Here is a 24,574-nt window from a genome sequence, read left to right on the forward strand (position 1 = left end):
TCTTTGAATTTGAAAAAAGGATTTTCAATCAGCCAATCAAATATTGCGGTTTGGAAGTTCTTTCTTTCCAGATTTCTCACATGACCAGGAAGGTGATTGAACAGTTTTATTCCTGAAACAGGGTAAGACCTAGCTCTTTTATCAGTCCTGGACCGAGGAATGACAAGCTTAGAACTAAACCTAGTGTCATGATTGTGCACTGAACTGGTTACATGTAAATCATTCATGCTGTTCTTAATACTAACAAGGCATTGGAATATATACATATTTACAACTGTCAGAATTCTTTGTCTCTTAAACGAGGGCTTACTGTGTTCTTTATAGTGAGCATGACAGAGAATCCTTACTGCCCTCTTTTGCAGTCGCAGGATCTTTTCGACATTGGGTGAATGGCCCCACAAAATTAACCCATAGGATATGTGAGGTTGGAAAAATGCAAAGAAGGACATTCTAAGGGTACTCTGTGGCAATTGGTCACTTAGACGTCTTAAAAGATGTACTACTCTACTTAGTTTAGTACAGACTTGGCTTATGTGGTCTTTCCAATTGAGACAGGGGTCAAGGGTTATACCAAGGAGTTTGACAGGCTCTTGGAAAGGAACAATCTGGGAATCACATAGGCTGAATGTTATTTACTGTGTTTTCTCATTATTGAGCACTAATTTATTGTCAACAAACCAATTTGAGGCTGACTCAAAAATCTTCTTAACAGACAGCTCTGCTTGTTCACGGGTCACTTTACATGATATAAGGGAAGTATCATCTGCATACAACATGCAATTACCTTCAAGTCTGGTATAGAGGTCATTGATTGTTACTAAAAATAACAGAGGTCCCATAATGGAACCTTGCGGAACCCCGTGTCTTACAGGTAATGGTTTAGATGTAATACCATTCCAACTTACAACCTGTTGGCGATCACTGAGGTAGGATTTGACCAATCTCAAAGCACTGCCTTCTAGGCCATATTTTCCCAATTTCAGGAGCAAAATTTCATGTGACACGCAATCAAAAGCGCGAGAGAGGTCACAAAGTATTACGGAGGTAGATTTCTTAGACTCAAAAGCATCAACAATTAATTGTACAATAGAATCAACAGCCAATATAGTGGATTTGGCTTTCCTGAAGCCAAATTGACCAGGCACCAGAAGGCTGTGTGCTTCAAGGTGGTCGTACAATTGAGCAAACATAATAGCTTCAAACAGTTTAAAAAATACAGGAATCAACGATATTGGTCGATAACTTGCAACATTGTCACGGGACCCTTTTTTATAGACAGGCACAGTTCTAGAGACTTTTAATGGAGCAGGAAAAATACCTACTAAAAAGCATACATTAACCAAATGGGCTAGTATAGGTGCCAGTGCCCACACAATGTGTTTCAAAAGATTAGGTGTCATGCCATACACATCTTTACTGTTAGAGAGTTTAAAGCCCATAACAGCATTAATAATGTCTTGGACCGATACATGTTTCCATTCAAAAGTAGGTGCACCATCAGGTATGCTTGACAGGATCACAGGAGAGGATTGTGTTATATTTGGAATGGTTGACAAGATGGACTCAACAGACTCAACAAAGTACGAATTGAATTCATCAGCAGATGCAAAAGACGGATCAAGAATATCAGACTTTGTTTGAGGTCTATTTTGATTTATTAAATTCCAGGCCGCCTTACAGGGATTGGAAGCCCCTGTTATGTATGCGGCATTTGAGTTGATCTTTGCATCCCTCACATTCTTACGGTATTGTGTTCTAAGCAGCTTAAGCAAGTTAGACAGATCAGGTCTTACACTAACTAAATCATTAACTAAAGTTATCATGTTCTTTAGCCTAGAGAGTTCAGGGGTATACCAGTCCTTAACAACAGGCAAACCATTATTTTTAGAAACCCCTGACTTGCCAACATGCACCTTTTTACATTTTATTGGGAAAAAATGATCAAAGGCCATGTTGAAGTTGACATGAAAAAACATGAAAGCATCATTTGCCGTCAATGCTTTGATTTCATCAAACCAGAAATGTGCATTCAGTTCTAGGTATTCTATAAGTTTAAATTCTGCCTCCTCACTGTAGACTCTGAAGGACACCACTTTTGAGGACACCTGGTGATGTTGATCCACATTCGGAGTAGTGACCGACAGCAGAACATGCTTGTGATCTGCAATACTGTCCACACTTACCGCAGCCACATAGTCCCAACTGTCCAAGTTGGTTAGAAAAGTGTCCAAAGATGCAGGACCCCTAGTTGGTTCGATGATTGAAGGGAATATATTAAAAGTTCGCATCAAATTTACAAAATCAGACGCGTAGTTGTCAGAGCTAAGCAAATTGATATTATGATCGGTTCCAATCACCACAAAGAGGCTTAAGGTTGTAAGGTAACTTAGACAAAGTTCAAGCAATTCAAAAAATCTATATACATTACCACTAGGAGAGCGATACATGCTTATTACCGCCATTGAAAGATTAGGCAGCACTACACCTGCAAATTCAACCTGAAGATCCTCAGAGAAACCACTTAAGTCCAAAGGTTTATAATTACCTGCAAGTTTGTTACTGAGATACACAGCCACCCCACCAGTAGCTGACTGCCTGCAACGGTATGCTGCTAGTTTTAAATTACTAACTGTATTGTAAAACTGAATTTCATCACTTAAGAGCCAATGCTCGCAAATACAGAAAATATCAATGTTCTTCTCAATGCTTAAAATTTCGATTTCATTATTTTTATTTCGCATGCACTGAATGTTTATTGTGCAAAGATTTATCATAGGCCTAGCAGCAGGCACGGTCTCTAGGCCGAGGTCTGATGTGTTTGAGACTTCCCTAAAAAAGTTCTAGACTGGGTGTAGGACCTAGGTTTGAAGTTAGGCTTCTCTATAAACTTGCATATTAGAGTTCCAGAGGGCCAGAATTCAGCATTCAGAAGATCAGGGGTATGAGCCGGACTGACACCCACCTTGAAGGAGCTATAAGTCTCATATCTGGATCTCAACTTAGTGCACTCACCTTTTATGTTACTACTTAAAAGATACTTTTCAATATCTTCTTTATTTACCTCATGTGCTAACCTGGACACAAAAATCCATTCTTTTCTCTCTACAGCTCTAACTGTACACAAATCCACGTCTACTTTGGTCCCAATGATCGGAGTGGTTTTACGAGGAACTTTAGGCCTATTCAAATTTGATTTGGCAACAATTGAGGAATAGGAAGGTTTTTGATTAGGGCCAAGGCTCTCACTTGTCGATTCCTTGCCTTGCACTTTAGCGGAGTTTTGGGTTTTAACCGCGGGCCTAGGTTTAAGAGTGGTAAAAACAGAATCTTTATTACCAGAAGGGGAGGTTTCATCAAGTTCCTGAGAATTATTTAAAACAATGTTGTTGTCCACAATGTTAGTAGCACTAGTACGGGAGGATACAGGCCTATCAACTTTGACTTTGAGTTCATCAAGTTCAGTGACTAAGCTAATGGTTAATTGTATGTTTACGTCTAGTTTATTAACCAAGTCCAAATTATCACTGACCACTCCATTAACTAAGGTGACAAGCTTACTTACTATTGAGTTTAGGTTGAGAAACTCTTCAGGATTACCAATCTTTGTAAGCACCTGGTCTACCCTAGTATAGCAAGAGCCACAGAACCACTTAACCTTCGAATCCAGGTCACCAATTTTACTGTATTCAATATCCGTCAAATTAACACATTTAGAGTGATACCAGCTTCTACAAAACCCGTCACAATAAATTGCAGAGTCATTGTCTTTTACACAATTTCTACAGACTCCACAAATTTCGAGTTTGATTTTGTCCATAACCTCTATGAAGCTTGACTCAAATATACAGTACTACAATCAATCAAACACAAATATTATTACAAAATTGTTTGTTCAAAATATTTAGTGGACTTTAAATAAACACTTTTAACATTAGTTAAATTAGAAAAATTAAAAAAACCACTTAAAATCGCTTTTAAATGTGGGACTGTCAAACTTAAGTACTTTTACATCATGCAGCAGACGACACCGGTAGATAATAGAATCAGTAGCAGAATCAGTAGATAATAATTGTAAATTGTCATTAAAATAATAATTACTAGAGTTTGTCCAGTGGTCAAAAACTCAACCAAAAAATATGTTATTTACAGACTCTCTATTCTCTATTTTCACCGCACACAGTAAATAAAACATGTGATTGGAATTTCTTCCATTTGTTTTGATTTTCTATTTATATTTCGTCATTATTTCATTACCAACATGGCAACCTATAAAGCCCATGTTAATTTTTTAAATTAAAATGTATTTTTTTGTGTTTATTGTTGAGACTGTTTTAATTTCCAAAGGGATTCTGCACATCTACAGGAAAATATCTTTCCAAAATATGTGTAGATTTTCCCTGTGATGCAGGCGAGCTGAGAAAAAAGGTTTAAAGAAACATGCTTGCCTATTAATATATAGATTAAACTATCCAATACAGGTTCGTGAAATCACGGAAGGTGAATTAAGTATATTTTAATCACACATAATTGGTGATAGTAGCTTAAACCAAAAGATTTGTGTAAAGAATCCTGAAGGATAGGGGGAGTAGTTAAATAAATATAAATAAACAGTTATTAATAATCCTCTGCAGGTCCGTGAGAACACGGTGCCCTATAATAATTAATTATTCTTGCTAACTGAGAGCCCTTATCAACAACTAAATTCAGGCCCGTGAGAACACGGTACTGTAGGAATATTTTAGGCTTTGATTGATCTTAAAAAATCAGTAGTAAACATCTTAATAAAGAGAGACTGCTGAATTACTTTTAGGAGAAGTTTTAAACGTTATAATAAGCTATATCCAAGTCCGTGCGAATACGGTACTTTTGGAATAGTGTAGGCTTTGTTTAATTTAAATAATTAGGTTAATTAATTAATACAGCTTAATTATGTTCCGGTAAATTCTAAGCCCGATAAATAGGCCTAACTATATTCAGGTCCGTGACCATACTTTAAAATAAAGATATCATAGACTTTGATTCATTGTGCCATTAAACCGTATTACCAATACAGTAGACTCCCTCTTATCCGGACTCTTTGGGACCGAGGCCAGTCCGGATAACGGTTTTTTTTGGTAAAACCTTCAACCCCAAAAACTCATTAAAACAGACCGTTTACTGGGATATTCGACTTAAATTTAGGAGAGCATTGTATTTAGACACGTAATCACTGGTCTCAAATCTTTCCTACGAGAACAGTTGTTTCAGTACCGCCCACTTCCTGCCGATTTAGTCCGGTTAAACCAATGTGCTGATAAAAATTGTCCGGTTAAAGAGATGTCCGGTTAAAAGGTGTCCGGATAAGAGAGAGTATACTTTAATAATTAAATTTAATTAGCCTACACCCTTGAGAGTAAACTAAATCTAGGACCGTGTAAACACGGTAGTACAGGAATAGTGTAGGATTTGTTTGATTTATTTATAAAATTAATTATAAACTACTATTAACATAATTGTTAAAATAAATCATTGATAATTCACTGTGTGTAGGAGAAGGTATTTGTTAACAAGTTGAAAGCCATAGTTTAGTTTACAACAAGCTTCACAAGCTTACAATAAATCAACAGTAATCCCAGTGACATTCCAGAGTGAGATATCGTTTAGATAACAAGGTACACGACCCAGGACTTGACCAAGAGTGTGGTTCATGAAAAATATGATTATTATCCCTAAATCCTTGTTTTATACTGTTTGTAGCTTCTAATTAGTAAATAGTTGCTTGTATAATGAGTAGAATTGGAACAAGGTAGTCAAATATTTTATACATACTGAAATTACTCTGGCTACAAATGAAAAAACAATACTGTAGTTAGATTTTATGATAGAATGTTAATTACATACACACAAAGGCATTGATAGGTCTGTGTAAAAACGGTTCCTGCCACATTAATAGATACATTGATAATTTGAGGTCCGTGAGAACACAGTAGTTAGTTTAGTAGTTGCTTGCTTGCTTAATTCAGTTGCACGTTCTTTTGTCTGCTACATGTAGTTGTAATTGTTAGACAGACACATGTACTTTTGTACTCTAACACAAAACTACTACATTGTACTGTCACCGACTACACAATACCATCAATACAAATTCAGTTGTGACATTGACATTGCATTGACACTTTGAAAAATCATAGCAAGCTAAAATCTTAACTGCCAATAGCAGTAAACCGCCCATAGAGCCATCAAGTATCAATTACATATTTTAAAATACTATAAAAATTTATTGTCTGGAAATCTTGAAATACAATTAAAATCATATTACGTTATTCCAGTCTTATTGTAAGACCATATCTACAACATAACTGACAGTCTTATCCGTTGATATTCCTATCTTTACCATCATAATTGTTTTATTATAGCTAGGACTATCTCCTTGTTAAAACACCTACCCTAGCTAACTACCTGAAACAATTAACTATCTAACCATCTATTCTGCTGCTATGTTCGTGCCATAGGAACTTATAACACTCATTTAACAAAATATAACGTACTAATTCTCTACCTACAACTCAGAGCATATTTTAAGGGATTTACACTGGGCGACATTGGCCCCGGACTTACCGGGAGGCCCCATTAAAAAGGGGGAAAATCTTTGCCTAAATTAAAGTGAAAATCGCACATTTCTACGTATCTTGTAATTAATTTTCCGATTAACTTATATTTGCTTGTAAATCGTCCATATTATACCACTTAATTAAAACATGACATGAAATATTACAACTATTTTAAACCTGTTTTCAGTAGTTACATAATAATCTAAATTATATACGATCAAATAGTGGATTATTTGTTCCTACCTGAATCATTACCAGATTTTCATGTTGGGTGATTTTAAAATACCAAAAACACATTGATAATACTTAAAGAGAATGTTACCAGTATTATGTTTCTCAATATCCTTAAGTCATTCAATTTGTACTGTATAAATAGGGAGCCTACTAGAAACCTGAGTTGGGCTTTAAATAAATGATCCTGTCTAAAGAAACAGCTGATCTTAGCCAGTAACAAAGCTACACAGATAATCTCACTCGATTCTACACTCATCCTTCACAATACTTGATAGTATAGTAACCATAGACAAAAAGAATTAAATATAGACTGTCAGCCATGCTGCGGTTACCATGGTTACCATAGGTTCTGGCGCATACCACTGGGAGCGCCATGTAGTTTACGTTGCCGTAACTACATGGCACTCCCAGCGGTGTGCGCCAGAACCTATGGTAACCGCAGCACAGCTGACGGTCTATATTTAGTTCTTTTCGTCTATGTAATAACTAACGTTAGCACTATACTTTTTACAACAGCAGATAAAAAGAATATGTAATTTTTTCTTCTGCTAGTGATGTACTGTTAAGGCCCGTTTTGCCAGAAGCGTTTCGTGCGTCTGACGCTCAGCGTCTATCGCTCCGCGTCTATCGCTGCCCACTGCTTTGCATTGTTTTAGGTTAGTCTATTTTGCCAGAAGCGTCTGTCGCTACAGCCGCCAGCGTCTGACGCGGACCACTGCTCCTGGAGCAGACGGAGACGCAGTCGCTAGCGATTATTACTGGAATAAGCATGTGTTTAGTTGTTGACTAAACTTTTGTTTCCTTAAATAAGTTGTGTTTTCAAGTTTAGTGACATGTTACAAACAAAGTGGGAATTCAATAGTGTAGAAGATGAAAAACCGATTGAAGCCATTTCAGCACACGACTGTTAAGTCAATTGCTAATTGATTTTCAATTAAAAATTAAAAATATCCCTCTTCAGGCCTCTTTAAAAATATAGTACGCACTTCATTTCTAGGTTTGCACAACATTTCTATTATCTCATCATCGTCTAATTCCTCAGCTAACAAATACTTTACTATTTAGGATTTTTTGAGAGGATAGCAGGCTTACCTGAATGGGAAAGAGTCCAAACTGGCACAGGAAACACAAAACAAAACTTTACACTATATACACAAAACATTAGAATATTTCACTGTCACTGACAGCATTTTCAACTAAGGAAGAGGAAGAGATAGTTTTCTAGATGTCCAAAATGGTGGCCAGTGAGTTGTTGAGTCAGTGTTGCCAATAGTATGAATTCAAAAAACACAGTTTCAGTTTATCTTTTATGCACTATATATATATGAATAAATATGTAAGCCTGCTAGTTGGGTTGGATATTGAAGTGGAGTGGGTTGTAGACTAAACCTGAGATAATACCTTTAATCTAACCCACTCCACTTCAATATCCAACCCAACTAGCAGGCTTACATATTTATTCATATATATATAGTGCATAAAAGATAAACTGAAACTGTGTTTTTTGAATTCATACTATTGGCAACACTGACTCAACAACTCACTGGCCACCATTTTGGACATCTAGAAAACTATCTCTTCCTCTTCCTTAGTTGAAAATGCTGTCAGTGACAGTGAAATATTCTAATGTTTTGTGTATATAGTGTAAAGTTTTGTTTTGTGTTTCCTGTGCCAGTTTGGACTCTTTCCCATTCAGGTAAGCCTGCTATCCTCTCAAAAAATCCTAAAAAATCTAGGCCCTTGTGCTCTATGCTACACCCTTAAATACTTTACTATTTGCTTTTTACAGGTCATTTTCAGAAACACTCATTTTGCCACCAAAGTAAACCACTTACTGATCAAATAATCACAAGGAACAGACGCTTCTGGCAAAATAGGCCCGAGCGATAGACGCTGAGCGATTATCGCTCTAGCGATCATCGCTGAGCTTCGGACGTACCTGACGCTTCTGGCAAAACGGATTTTAATTGATTATTTTAATCTGAAAGCACCATTATTTTTTCATGTAACAAAATTCTCTTAGCTCTCTCTGAGCTTTAATGACCTTTTACCTTGAGTAATGCGCTCTTGAGAAGTAGAATAAACAACAAACATAACCTAATCATATTCAAACAACCTTTCAAGTTTATCATGCAGTGACAGCAGTGTGTGTCTTATCACCATTGCTTTCTGGTCTGTCACTCTTTATCTGAACTGATAACATTCATGTGAGTTGAAAGTATGCCCATCAGAAGGCTGTCACTCTGTACTTTGGTTTCAACAATTGTTTCTATAAATATCGTGAAAGGTGTTTTTATAAAATGTAAGTATAAATAATAAATATTGATTTTAAAATCTGGGTATACTTTTTTTGTCTATGTGTATTTTTTGGCCTGGCTTTAATCCTAATACTGTAGTATGACAGTAATTTTTAATGGACTTTAGTGTTATTGGTGTTGTTTTCAACCATTCTGGCACAGCTGTGTATTTGTACCCTATTGTCTGTAATGTTTCAAACTGGACCCGGTAGTAATATTGTGATCTTTGGGCTGGTATTCCTGGTCTTACTACACAAGGCATAACACTCCATTGTGCGCCTGCCATGCATTCATATATCTTAGTGTGTGTTTGTCAGAGTTGATAATGTTTTTGCAGGTCGCTGGGCTACTCTTTGACCCCAGTCAGTACTCTGCTCGCTGGAGGCTACGATGGGTTGGTCTACGTGTCCAGTCGACCTCCCCTCGAGGATAAGATGGCTCCTGAACCAATCCGAGATGCCATCACTAGAGCTGCCAAGGTAATTTTAAATAATATTAATATGGTATACCTATATTAATATTTGAACACATAACTTCATTAGATTAGTTTTGATTTCCCTATTAAAATATGCAAGAAGCTGTTAAGTGCAAGATATCTATTTGTCTATGTAAAGGATCATTTGTAAATAATTAATCTGTTATGTTAATTGCATATTTGCTAAAATTTGCTAAACATTATGAAACTTCATTATTAAATGTCTGGGGAAAAGTTTTGACAAATGTTCAACTTCAATACTGTTTATATGAAAATAGAAACTCCCCGTAAGGAAGTGTCTCTTAAAAGTGTCAATGGAAGTTATTGAAGGCTTAAACTCTATTCTCTGCTTCTATCACCTAAACTGTTTTAGCTAAATAGGTACTTGAATGTAGTGAACATTTCAGATTGACGGTGCATTATTTTCTGAGGGAGCCTTACTGGAAGTCAATCTTCCAGCTGGCCGAATGGTTTATTCTCCAACTGGACCTCTAACTGATTACCACGACGTTAGATCTTTTGGTGAATCCGCAAAGAAAGGCATTGCAAGTTAAGTTCCCAACTTTGAAATTGAAATTTATTATGTTTCCTTTACTCCCCTTCATCATTTAAGAGAATTATATTAATTGATTTGAAAGATGAAAATATCAGAGGTTCTTATATTGCACTTGTAAACATCAAACATATGGTAGCACAAAGACTCACTGAATGTGTCTCATGATGTTACATTACGTCATACACTATTTAAAGGATTTTGTACCTTTGTAATTGTTAAGAATTGGTTTAATGAGAGTTATTTGAAGATTCAATTCACACAAAATAGGCTACAAATTAATTGAATATAAATTCAGCAAGTTTGATGGTTCAATATTAAATAACGTAGGTTATTTTAGTAGTGAATGATATGAGTATAACAAGTTAATTGTGAATGTTTTTTATGTTACAGGGCCTTAAAAGCCAAGTTTGTAAAACCACTTTTAGTGTTGAATCCAGACAGATCATTCCCCAATTGCAACCTTGTTTCTATCCTCGGTGCGTTGGAAGCATTATACGTGGTAAGGTTCAGATGCTAGTAGTATAAATAAAAAGTAGGCCTATTCACCATACATCTTGTGTTAAACATTTTTAAATTCTGCATTTATTAATGTAATGAATTCAGTTTGTTTCTCAACTGTTAGAAGTGTAACTGTTGTAAGGTTCAGATGCTAGTAGTATAAATAAAAAGTAGGCCTATTCACCATACATCTTTTGTTAAACATTTTTAAATTCTGCATTTATTAATGTAATTAATTCAGTTTGCTTCTCAACTGTTAGAAGTGTAACTGTTTAGTGTTTAGTGATGATATTTTTAAGGTTAAAACTTAAAATATCTAAAACCATGGTTCATCCCAAGACTAATGAAAAAGAGGTAGCTTAAGACGGAGGTCACTCGCTGACCCGGACGGTGCTGCTTTTAATTCACACAGTGACACCTGTGAAAATATGTTGTTATTGTTGGTTGTTTTGTATAAGTTCAGTAATCTTCTTTCTTTTTTATTGCATATTTAACTCACATATTGTATTTGAATTTTTCCAATTATATTTTTAAGTTAATTTATTGCAGAATATTCAACATAGAGAAGACTGTCCTGATAAATGTCCAAAAGTAAAAGAATTGGGTGTGTGGAGTCTAGATGATGTCAAATTGGCAGAAACTGTGAATTTGGCTACGATTCTGGAAAATGGAAGGTATTAGTATTGTATTGTTTTTGGTTTTTGTTAAATGTGCAGGGCCCTGTTTCATAAAGAAAAATACTAGTCTAGTAAATACTAGTCCCGTATTTACATGTCCTACTAATTTGTGTTTCATAAACGTTTTTATACCGCTAGTAAATACTAGTGAATTTTACTAGTGGTTTACTACGTGACTAGTAGTTTCGGTCACGTGACCAACTTTACAAATGAACTCTCAAAACAAATTTCTAACCTCAATCACGGGTTTTCTGACGCTTCATAAAGCGTTTTAATTTTTTCTTTCATTTGATACTAAAAGTAAATAGTTGTAAAAACACAGTGTTTTCTTTTAATTAATAACTATATAGACACATAGGTAAAACAATCACACATTATTTATCAAAACGCTATTATTTATGTTCATTAATGAGCCCGCCGACGCGTCGCGTCGCTGTCGCTGCAATCAACACGGTGATTGTAGTAGCCGGTTGTAGGCCTAGTTGCTCAACAGTTGGGTGGAAGTTGATCTGTTGCTGCCGCATTCGCTGTGATTTGTATAGTTTTTGTTTTATTCTGACATATAAAATTAAGCTTGCTATGAGTAAAGAAAAGAATGCTCAAATTTTGAATGTAATTATAATTAAATCTTCTAAGGAGATTTTGTTTGGAACGTTTTCAAGTACCCTAACCTATGTTTTCAAATATTCGAATGCATAAGAATACTTGGGTTGAAAACCATTTGGTGATATTCTAATTTTGAGTCTACAAACCATGAATAATATGCCTAAACGTTTATTGATGTAACAAATAATTGCAACGCCGTTAACAAGCAATGGAGAAGTAGGTTTTCAAGTATAGTAAAACATGGCATATGCGCTATTGCAGGGCGTAGCTCAGAGGTAGAGTTTTCGCTTCTCATGTGGTGGGTCCCTGGTTCAAATCCGCACCACTCACTATACTTTTTGTTCCATTAATTAAACTTTTACATGTTTTACATTAAAATAACTGCTCTAATCAACATCTAATTTTTTTTATTACTTTGAATAGCAAATTCAGAATACCAAAATGGATTAAAAGTAATGTTTTTATGATAAGCAGTTCAGTCTAACGCCCAAAAATCAAATATAGGCCTACAAAATTGTTAGTACGTCACAGGGTTTTAGCTATTTAGGGAAGCAAATAATAAGCACCTCAAAAAATACAACGAAACTCCTCTTTATAATTGTTTTACTATTATTTCCTATTAAAATGTCTTTTAAATAAAACCGAGAGCCTTTGGTGTAAAATAATCTGATTAATGTTGTAATTTTGGATACATTTTTGTTCATCTTTGTATGCAATACAGTATGCGGTTTTAATTTGGTTTCTCTCAAAGATTAAAAATCTTTTATCTGTGATAACTAAATAGTTGATATAACCATGAAATTTAACTCAAGTAAATTTAGACAAAAATTTCACAGAAATTAATAAGATAACTTATAATTATAATTATTCTAATAGGGTGATTGTACATACATTATAAAATTCAATTTCACTCATTTTGTACTACGCCACATTTATTGATTGTAATTTACATCTAATAATTAACATTTTAGCACTCACAGATCTAGTTTTATCTTAAATTGCAAACTTGAGCCAATTCACACTTGAAAAAAGAATTCAATAATTCATTTTTTTAGATGATGTAAGGAATGAAATAACTCTCTTTCCAAAAAACTACTAGTCTACTTCAAATAATACGGGTGTAGAGAGGTTGTTAGAAAATGGCAAGTATTTACCAGTGTAATTTACAAGAGTAAAACTTTATGAAACACATTGCTGCCTACACTAGTAAAAACCACTAATAATACTAGTCCCTACACTAGTAACTAGTATTTTACACTAGTAGGTTTTTGAAACATAGACTTGTAAAATAAACTAGTATTACTAGTCCATGGACTAGTAAATACTAGACTAGTATTTTTATGAAACAGGTTGCAGGCCCTGGTTGCACTATTTACTCCTGCACTACATTCTGGCTATATTGTGTCCAAATTCAATTTATGTTACTTAAAAAAAAATTGGTTTTGTCATTGTCATTTAGTTGAATTAACTTATTTATATGAGTCTTGGTGTCGGAGTATATTTACCAGTGGCGGCTGGTCCATAATGACTCTGGGACGTCCTCCCATTTTCAAGACAATAGTAAAAAAAATGAACATAATTAACTATGATTTTCATTCCTGCATTTGAGTGTACATAAACATAAGTAAGTAGAGTCAATGTTTTTAGGACGGGTGATAATGGACACAACATGTTTTTGCAACAGGAAGTACAGGGGGAAGTACAGGGGTATATGTACTTATGTATGTAGACATTATCGTACAACTAATTCTACAGGAAAGGCCATTCGATGCTTGGAAATCACTGCTCCCAGACATCACTGAGTCGGATCTACTAACAAAGAGGGGACAGCTAGCTATATTATGCAATGGCACTCAGCTTAAATTGGCAGCAGATGTAATAAGCACTTTAATGGTGAAACCGAAGAAAAACTTTAGAGTGACTCCTGCAGCAATTATGGACAGAGAAAGTGAAATACCAGCTACACAGCTCAACATTAGTAGGTCTACTCAATCTAATGTTCATCAAATGGTTGAGAGAAATAATATAGTGCAAGAATGTAACAATGGTGGCTTTAGGCATCAGAAGAATGCATATAGACCTAAACATGCTGTAACTTATTATCCAACAATATCGAATAGGTTTTCTTCACTGAATAGTCATCAACCAGAAGAAGAAAGGTTACCAATTAATGCAACGCCTTCATATAAGGACAAAGTTATTTGCAGGGACAGCACATGTAAGAAAACCAAATATGCAGCAAAACTACATCGAGACAACAAACAACTATCATCAGATACAAACATGGTGAATTTATCAAACAGAAACGGGAGTCAATCTCGGTGTTCCAAATTACATGTGTTTGCAGATAGCCACGGCAAAGATTTGGGAAACTTAATCAAATCATTGATGCCCCGATCCACTGACACCTTTGTTTTAGCAAGCTCAGGAGGTAAACTGGATCACATATTAGAAAAAACAAATAACAAGATCAAAGATTTTAAGGAGAATGATGTAGCAGTAGTAATTGCAGGTGCCAATGACATCGGAGACACAACTATAAAAATGAAGAATAGTGAAGATAACATTCCAGCGGTCTTAAACAAATTTGCCACAACTAACAGCCAAACAAACATCATTTACGTTACGCTCCCCTACCGTTTTGACTTATCTTGGGACCACCCTATTAATAAAGAAACACATGCAGTCAACAGTGAATTGAAAAAAATGAGACATCTTAATGTTGTTAGTATTTGTGATTTTAAACGTAGATTTTTCACCATTCATGGGCAACACTTGAACAAACACGGAAAACAGTTGCTGAGCAGAAGAATTGCTGACACTGCCTCAAACCTGACCCTTACAAAAAGATTGAAAGAAATAGAATCGAAAATATTTTTAAAAGTTGTTGAGGATTCTATGGATACTTATATTGACAAATATTGCAGTAGATCAGAAGTTTCATATGCACACTGCATTTCAGCAGATCTTGACAATACAGAGAAAAATATGAGTCAAGGGGTTGCGACTGTGTTCAGAGACAAATTTGGAAGACCAACTAAGGAGGACCATTGTTTCACTAATTTGACATACCAAAAAACTAAAACGGGTGCAGCTGTTTACAGTCTTATTACAAAGCCTAAATATTTTCAAAATTTCAACAACTTAACTGAATATAAAAATAACTACAATCTAGCCTTTTCTCAACTAGCGGATGATTTCAAGGCTAAAAATCTGCAAATTCTGATATGTTCAACTATGGGTTGTAATCGTGATCGAGTCCCACCCAAGCATTTTGTGACCAATTTATTGAAATTTCAAAATGTAACGGGAGCTACTATTTTTATCATAACAGGCAAAAAAGACCCACACAAATTTCTGAAAAATAGATTAAAGCAATCAACTTTTGTAAAGTACCTGAAGCAAATAATAGTTGACGAATACTTCAAGAGCTGTGCTGGACAAAAGGCCTTAGTTGACACCTCCAGTGGTAAAATTACAGAGAGAGTAAATACTGAAAAAACCAGGCCTATTTGTATTGCTGACAGAGAAGATCAAGAACATCTAAGATCAAGTATACAACCTGCATTGCTGACACTGTCAGTTAGCACCAACCACCCTACTACCGAGCCGACTGATGTACCTTCACCTTCCCTGACTGAGATGAGCAACAACAATCCTGAATCTGAGACGAGCAACAGCAATCCTGAATCTGAGTCCATTCTATCATCTCGAGAAGAAAAAAGTGGTGTTCAAAGTGATATGGGCAATAATGTGATTGGTGAATTAGTGAATTTTTCTTTAAATCCCATACCTGAAGATGACTCTTTAATAGATTTAAGCTCAGAAAATGTAAACAAAAAAATCAACTTGGAATGTGAAACCATGCAACTGAAAGATATTGGTAATCAGACCTCCACAAGTCACTTTTTAAACTCCCAGGCATGGCCATTCCTGGTAGCAAAGTGAGTGTAGTACCTAAATCTTTAGAATTAACTTCTAAGATCAATAATGATAAGAAATCATGTAGTATATCTGTCTTCCATCAGAACATACAATGTCTAGCAACTAGAATTGACTCATTAATTATCACAATTGAAGAATTAAAGCCACATATTATAATTTTGACTGAACATAAATTAAACCAACATGAAATAACAAAACTCAAAATACCAGGGTATCAAGTTTCGACCTGGTACACTAGAACAGATTTCGGGGGAGGGGGGGTATTAATTTTGGTGTCAGAAAAAATTGAATTCAAAAATATAATGCTAAGTTCATTACGGGCGCTTAATCAAGATAAAATCTTTGAATCTTGTGTAACAGAAATTAAAGCAGGCAAAGAAAAATTTTTAGTGGCTGGGGTATATAGAACACCATCACAAGACGTTGATATATATTTGGAAAAACTAAGTGAACTTTTGAAAATTTTAAGTAAAACTGACAAAAAAATTTTATTGGGGGGTGATTTTAATATTGATGTTTTGAGGGAAGACAATAAGAAAAAGAAGTTTGTTAATGTTTTGCAGATGCATGGTTTTAAATATACAATTAAAATTCCAACTAGAGTTGCTGAAAAGAGTTTATCTGCCATTGATAATTTTATTACTAATTTAGATAACAATTTTTTTGAAGTAGAATGTTTAATTACAGCATTGTCAGATCATGATGGACAACTTTTTAAAATCCTCAGTTCAAAAAGTACAAAAAACAATTTAAATCTTAAAATACATAAGTATGAAAGGAGGTATAAACAAGAGAGCATTAACCTTTTCATTTATGACCTTTCCAAAGAAGATTGGACAAAACTTTATAACTGTAATGTGGAAGACAAATTTACTTATTTCTATAACATTTTAAAATATTACTTCAATTTGCATTTCCCTAAAACAAAAATAGTTTCCAGTAATGTAAATAATGGATGGATTGATGATGAAATTATCAATGAGCGTCATGAAATAATTGCAGAATATGACTTATATAGAGATGATAGAAGTAACATAGCATTGAAGAATTATATTAAGGAACACAAGAAGAGATACAAAAATATGATAGAACTTAAGAAAAAAACCCATTTTGACAATAAAATTAGAAATTCTACCAATGTTAACAAAACTGTTTGGAAAATTGTGAACACTGAAACAAAAAGTAAAAAAGAAAGATGTCATAGTAATATTTCACTCAAACATAACGGCAAAAAAATAGAAGAACCATATGCTGTCGCAAACATCTTAAATGATAATTTTGCTGAGATGGTTGACAAAAATGTTTTACCAAAATTAAAGAAAACCCAACAACATTCTGATCAAAGTATTTTAAACATAAAATTTAGGTGTCAAACCATCGATGAATCAATTTTGACATCCATAATTGATTCAATAAAACCTAAATGGTCATCCGGTTATGATGAAATTCCAATCAAAATTATTAAAGAATCAAAATCTGTTTTGTTAAAGCCACTTTTACATGTGATTAATACATCACTAATAACAGGCGTTTTTCCCGCTCAACTAAAAATATCAAAAATAATTCCAGTATATAAAAAAGGTGATAAAAAAGATCCGCAAAACTATAGACCATTGGCAATTCAACCTGCTCTATCAAAGCTATTTGAAAAAAGTTTACTTTTTCAACTAGTAGATTATTTTGAAAATAACCACTTATTAGATCAAGAACAGCATGGATATAGAAAAAATAAATCTACTACTACAGCTCTAATTTCTTATATTGAAAATGTATTACATAAGTTGGATGAGGACAATTATGTTGTTGGCGCCTTTTTAGATATGTCTAAGGCTTTTGATAGCGTGAATCATTTAAAGTTACTGCAAAAACTCAGAGCATATGGAATTAGTGGTAAAGAACTGGACTGGATAAAATCTTATTTAGAGGGCCGCCAACAGTTTGTTAACATTGGGTATTTAGATGGAAATAAGATGTACAATGTTAGATCTAATGTTAGGGAAGTTAAGTATTCTGTTCCTCAGGGATCTGTGTTGGGTCCATTCCTGTTCCTGTGCTACTTGGGAGGGATGCCAAAACATTTATCTGAACGGGTAGAAAACAATGCCCTCTGCTTGTATGCAGATGACATAAGTATGTCTATACATGAAAAGAATATTGAACTTCTTGAAATAAAAATGAAAGATTCGCTCAAAATAATTGGAGATTACCTAAATGAAAAAAACCTTTTACTTAATGAAAACAAAACAACCTTTATCAAATTTGAATGTAAAAAGTCTGGCGAAAAGATATTTGAAAATTTTGCATGTGAAACCAAATTTTTAGGTCTAACCTTGGACAGTACACTAAAGTGGACCTCACATGTCAATAAAATATGTAATAAAATTAGCTCCGGTATTTTTACTTTAAGACGACTATATCCCCTTTGCAGTAAAGAAATTTTGCGTGTGGTTTATTATTCAAATATACACTCCCATATTGCTTATGGCATTGAAATTTATGGTGGAACAAATAAATCTAACTTAAATGAAATTTTACATTTACAAAAAGAGGCCATAAGGTGCATCCTTAATTTAAATGAAAATGAATCATGTAAAAATCGTTTCAAAGAATTAGAATTCTTTACAGTTTACAGCCTCTATATATATAAGACTATATTATATGTTAAAAGCCGGGAGTCGCAACTGCAAAGACAGCAAGATGTACATACTTACAATACTAGACACAAACAAAATTTTATAATTAAAAAGCATAAAAAAGAAAAATTCAAAGAAAGTCCTGATTATATTGGGGTTACATTTTTTCATTCCCTCCCTTGTAGCATCAGAAATGAGGAAAACGGAAATAAGTTCAAAAAAAGGCTTAAGAATTTTCTAATTAGTGGAGAGTTTTATAATTTTGAAGAATTTACTGCACTATGTTCAAATATGTAAATAAACATGTAAATATGTAAAAAAATAAAAAAAATAAAATGGATCAGGAAAATGGTTTTAGTATTAGTTATAGTTTAAGATTAAGACGCATTCATGTACACTTTGTTGTATGTTTGAATAAAGATTTATTTGACTTGACTTGACTTGACTTGACTCAGTAGACACAATAAGTGACATTCAAAACAGGCTAATGATTATAAAAAAAACAACAAAATTAATAGCATAAAGTACTTTATTTATTCATTTTTTTTTTTTTTTTGTAAACCATCATTGTAACGATTGATTTTTGGTAGGATTGTCGCACGAGATATCGGAGATTGTGACCCAGAGCGTATGGCACCGCCTAGAGTGGAACAGTATGTGAGGGAAACCTTCCACGAGAACAGTGGCATCAAAATCAGCGTGGAGTCTGACATCGACGCACTAACAAGGGGCTATCCTCTCTTTGCTGCTGTCAACCGAGCTGCCAGTGGTTAGTTAACATTTTCCATTGCACAGTGTACAAAGTTATTTTATACAAGTTTGGATTTTAATCTTCCAGATAAAATATCATATGCAGTATCCAAAAACAGAATATAGTTATAATTTTTTTATTTTTTAAATATTTATAAAAAAAATACTAGTTTAAAAATTTATACAATTTAGCTGCAATAGCCAATAACGTCTTGTCTGCAGCAATTATTGTAAATTACATTATTTCACAGTGCTTTTTCCTTCAATCAGTCTTCTGTTTTCCTTGTTTTTCTTTAAATAAACTATAACATTAACTGTATACAGAATATAATAATGTCAATAATAATAAATACTAAAGTAAAATAACGAACAATCATTTCCATAGCTTATTTTGAATTAACAATTAAAGGCGAACAGAGATTTAGACTTTGTTTGGACATTTTTATAATGTGTGATTTAATAATGAAAGCCTAATCTACCTCATGGTTGTTTCTAAGAAGTTTGAGTGCAAAATAAAAATTAAAAAATATTGTCCTGTGTGAATAACATCTATATAAATAAAATTACAGTTTTGTCTGTACATTGCATAGAATCCTGCAGTTTTTGTTTATTTTTACGTTTCATAGCCTAAGAAAGCCGAACGAGTCTCATCTCAATTTCTGTCTGTCTGTGTCTGTCTCTCTGTCATTCTGTCTGTAACGCCAAATTGTCAATTTTTTTGTTTAAACTAAAAATCGTTTAAAGGTGTAAGGCGGGATAAACTTGAATGAGTTTGCAAACCAGCATGATCGGACCACGGAAACGGGGCTTTGTGGGGGGGTTTATGGGGTAAAAATTGGTTTTTCTCATTTTTGACCCTCAAAACACAAAATTTCCCAATTTCTTTCTAGACCTTTTTAAAGAGCTTTAAAAAAACAAATAATTTAGTATATCAAAGGGTTTTTTTTGTAGAATTATAGGTAAGGGAGAAAATTTAAACAAATTAAAATTCCCATGTTATTCTTTTGGAGAATATTAGTTTCCTTGTAGCAGCAAACCTAAGTACTTGTTAAACCTAATGTTATTTAAATATAGGTATTTAATTGATAATCAATTCAGACGGATGGAAATTCGCTTAGTCGGCACGTTTTCTGTATTATGACTGAGTGTGTTCCTGTAGTGATAGAGAGACACAGAGGCCGTATCATCTACCTACACTATGAGCCGAAGGGTCCAGTCAAGGAGACGCTGCTGCTGGTAGGCAAGGGTGTGACATATGACACTGGTGGTGCTGACATCAAGGCGGGGGGAGTGATGGCGGGCATGTCTAGAGACAAATGCGGGGCGGCAGCTGTAGCCGGCTTTATGAAGGTACACAATGTTTTAACTCAATTTTGCAAATTGAAATTCCACATATCCATCAGCTGTGGGACCACCACAAATGCAACAGGAAGTACAGGGGGACTCAGTAGACACAATAAGTGACATTCAAAACAGGCTAATGATTATAAGAAAAACAACAAAATTAATAGCATAAAGTACTTTATTTATTCATTTTTTTTTTTTTTTTTGTAAACCATCATTGTAACGATTGATTTTTGGTAGGCGTTGTAATTTTTAGTAGGCGATGTAGATTTTTGGTAGGCGTTGTGGATTAGCCTTCAAGGCGGCATTGTTCCAACGCGCCCAGATCCTGCCACGGTATTTTGCTTCCCAAATCATGCCAAACAATCCCTTATTTTCCTTTTACGGTTTGGTAATCAAGTGTTGGTGCTAGTCAATAGTCATGATTAAATTCATAATTCCATCATCAAAATGTGATTCAAAAGATTTAAACTGGAACTTGAGATCAATATTCACAAATAAATTGTTCCCTAAAGAGTTCATACATTCCATAGTAGATCAATGTTTTATATTTTTCATGTTTGTAAACAATAGCCTATATCTCTTTCTGTCTCAACAGATATATGCAGCTACAATCTTTAACACCTGTGAAAGATCATGGTCAATGTGCTGTATACAGTCCTAAGTACAAAACAGTTCCCTGATTCATCGTCAGATACCACCACCCACTGGGTTTGGTCATAACAAGAGTCTCTTATTTATACCTTAGCAGTATCCTTTTACGCGTGACGAGTAAGGCTTATGAAATCGTCTTGAAGGGTTCATCAGAGGAGAAAAAACCATTCAGAAAAAAACCCATTTCAGTTTACGCACGTTGCACATAGAATATTTACAGTCCTCTGAGTTAAATGATTGAATACAAGATATTTAATCATACAAATTCTAGTGACTTATGTAAATACTTGCATAGCTGGAAGGGAATTAGGCCTACTGTAGGGACCGGAGATATTCAGAAATAATCGGAGATGGGGATGTTCTATTTCAAACCTGTTGGTGTACAGTACCACATATACATAGTATATGGAGAAAGTATTTCATAAATTGCCCTTTAAGGTCGTAATTCCTTTTTAAAGGGAACTTTCCAATTACCCAATGTTAAAAATACCTCAGCTGTCAGCTGTTAAAAATCGGGTGGGATTATTTGTTTGTATTACTGTATTATGTTTTGTTTATTTCACCTTAACTTAACCAATCAATAGTTTTATTAATACGTTAATACTTATGAAGTCGAAGGGGGTGAAGCCCATGGGTAACAGCTAGTTTGACAAACTACCTTCCCAAGTTAAAAATGCTGCCAGGGACACTGAAATGTTCGAGTTCTTTGTGTATAGTGTAAAGTTTTGTGTTTCTTGAGTGAGATTGGACTCATTTCCATTCAGTTAAGCCTGCCATCCTCAAACAATACCAACAAAGTCTTCTATACTATTAACTTTTAAGGGAACATTTTCAATAATGTGCCTAGAAACTGATCCCTGTTGTTTTGTGTGCTACAGGTGGTGTCTGAGTTGAAGCCTGCCCATGTAAAGGTTATAGGTGCATTGTCTATGGTGCGCAACAGTGTGGGAGAGAACTGCTATGTAGCTGATGAGGTCATCACTGCCAGGTCTGGCGCGAGGGTCCGTGTAGGCAACACTGATGCTGAGGGTCGTATGATCATGGCTGATGTCTTGTGCTATGTAAGGAGTAATACACCAGTAGTCTACACAAACAAGATCATTTGTGTTTGAATTAGAAAGCATTTATATCATATGACATTCACAATAAGCAACCATATTGCATCTAAAAATATCAATGGGTGTAGGGGTGTGCGATGCATTGAAAATGCATTGAAATTCCAATTTGATTCGATTCAGTGGTGATCAAAAAACGATTCGATTCATTAGTGGGCTCGATTCCATATACGAAAAACGCCTGCAGAAAGTCAACGCAATACAGAAGTGCGTTGATGTTGCGTTTCCTTTGCGAAGGTGTTCTTGTTTAATTAATTTTTTGCTTATAAATATTGCTTTAATTGTTTTATAATTTTTTTGGTTTGATATTGCAAATGATTAGAAGTTTTGTTAAGTGTAAGCAGAGTAGGACAGGTTTTACTACTGTAATAGCCAAAACAAGTCACTCCAAAATCATTCTAAAAATAACACAGGTCTGAAAAAGTTTTACTTGATACTTAACTAGTAATTAATGTTTTAGACTGATAAATTGTCTTTTTCTGCTATGTATTCCTTGTAAAATGTAGGTCGATTCTAGCCTCTCATTTGATCTATTTGAACCAATTGAATGTTTCCATATAAATCTTGCAAATTTTTTTATTTGTTTACACAAAAACATATCTTTATATTTGTAAAGTCAATATTATAAAATAGGTAACATGCTTAACAATATGATTCTGCAAGTAAAAATTATGATATAGGCAAGTAAAGCAGCTCACTGACATTTCTAGCAATACAGGTTCTTCTAATATCATTGAAAATAAATATTTTTTCACCTAAAATTCATATATGTCATTTTTGTATGAATAGGCCTGGTACCACATCAACAAAAATTCGCATTACACAAATGTGATAAATTTTAATTAGCCTATTGTTACTTCACTCTATTGACAAAGTATGAATAGAAAAATGCTGTATTGCTTCGAATCGAGTTGCATCGATTCAAATCAAAAACCTTTTGAATTGAATCGTTGCTTCGAATTGAAAATGTTTGCTGCTTCGCACACCCCTATTGTTTAATGTCCCTTTTTATTCAGATGAAAGAGCTCGTTGAGAAGAACGAGGCGTCTGTCAACCCACATCTGATGACTATCGCCACTCTTACTGGACATGCTTACATTACTGTGGGAAATGGATATAATGTGAGTCCACTAATCATTGTATATGACCTATGCAATATTTTAGTCATAAATTATTTTTTTTAAATTACCAAACCTACAAGTCCATCCCTCTATGAAAATACACCATTAGTTCCTATACAGTCGAGTCCCACAAACTCGGCACTTGATAACCCGGCAGTCTGGATAACTCGGCCATCACCTGGCTCAGAAAATTAGTGATTTTTAAGTCCTAGTTAAACATGGACTCAAGCTAGCTCAAGTCAAATCATTCGCAGCTCGTACCAAGGATATGTTGTACTATATCTGATGACTTACTACTAACTTGTAATATATAAATATAAATAAAAGAGGCAATTAAAATACTTAAAAATTTAATTGTTCTTACTTTGTAACTGTAGTTCCCGATGACCCGGCATTTCACAAACTCGGCACCCTTCCAGTCCACATTACGCTGAGTTTGCAGGACTCTACTGTACTTGTTTTTTTGTTTGTGACAGATAAAAAGTTAGTCTTATGAATGACCATTGTGGTAACAATGTTTTTTTTCAGAGAATTTCCATATAGGGAGGTAGCTATTACCGTAGGTGGCACGGTAAGACCTAGGCCCAGGACCGATTTACTTTTTCATTTTGATTTCCCCAGAGGCCAAAAACACCATTCGTTCAAATTTTTATTTATGTATATATATCTATATCTATATCTATCTATCTATATTATACGCTACATGAAACTTTGTGAACAATAAGGCTTTTTTGTTTTAAGAATTCACCCCTCATATAATATACCAAAATGTTTGTCTAAGTGCGTAGATTTGCAAACTGACCTTACATTGTTGAAAAAGTCCCTTGGGCTCTGCTCCAGTGGCTTTTAAAGTTCCCTTGTTATCCCTATGAAGAACATATTTGTTAACATTATGATCAGCTGAATAATTTAATTAATTGCTGTTAAATTTTTAGTTGCAATAAGAAAACGTGTGCTACAAAGAATATTTAACATATTTCTAGATTAAATAGTTCCAAGATATGTGTACATCTATGAATACAGAACAAAAATTACTCTATAACCACTTACTGTACATTGTACAATTTACCCAGGCAAAG

At 34.4% G+C, this 24,574-nt stretch overlaps 1 protein-coding gene across 4 annotated transcripts in view; it reads left to right on the top strand.

Annotated features, from left to right (window-relative positions):
- Nucleotides 1–24,574, top strand: part of LOC128983424 (putative aminopeptidase W07G4.4) — a 52,282-nt gene that overhangs the window by 15,978 nt on the left and 11,730 nt on the right. For 3 of the 4 annotated variants that reach the window (XM_054402707.1, XM_054402708.1, XM_054402709.1), the window contains exons 3-10: nt 9,459–9,600; nt 10,004–10,144; nt 10,541–10,651; nt 11,200–11,324; nt 19,102–19,280; nt 20,421–20,611; nt 22,138–22,320; nt 23,391–23,495. In XM_054402707.1, coding sequence (XP_054258682.1) covers nt 9,459–9,600; nt 10,004–10,144; nt 10,541–10,651; nt 11,200–11,324; nt 19,102–19,280; nt 20,421–20,611; nt 22,138–22,320; nt 23,391–23,495 — 1,177 coding nt within the window. Of the gene's footprint in view, nt 1–9,024; nt 9,127–9,458; nt 9,601–10,003; nt 10,145–10,540; nt 10,652–11,199; nt 11,325–19,101; nt 19,281–20,420; nt 20,612–22,137; nt 22,321–23,390; nt 23,496–24,574 lie in introns of those variants that run through there. The other variant, XM_054402710.1, reaches the window with a different exon arrangement.

This window comes from Macrosteles quadrilineatus, unplaced genomic scaffold, assembly GCF_028750875.1.
Source record: "Macrosteles quadrilineatus isolate MER2022 unplaced genomic scaffold, UCM_ALF_1.0 Scaffold_1__1_contigs__length_201487025, whole genome shotgun sequence".
NCBI lineage: Eukaryota > Metazoa > Arthropoda > Insecta > Hemiptera > Cicadellidae > Macrosteles > Macrosteles quadrilineatus.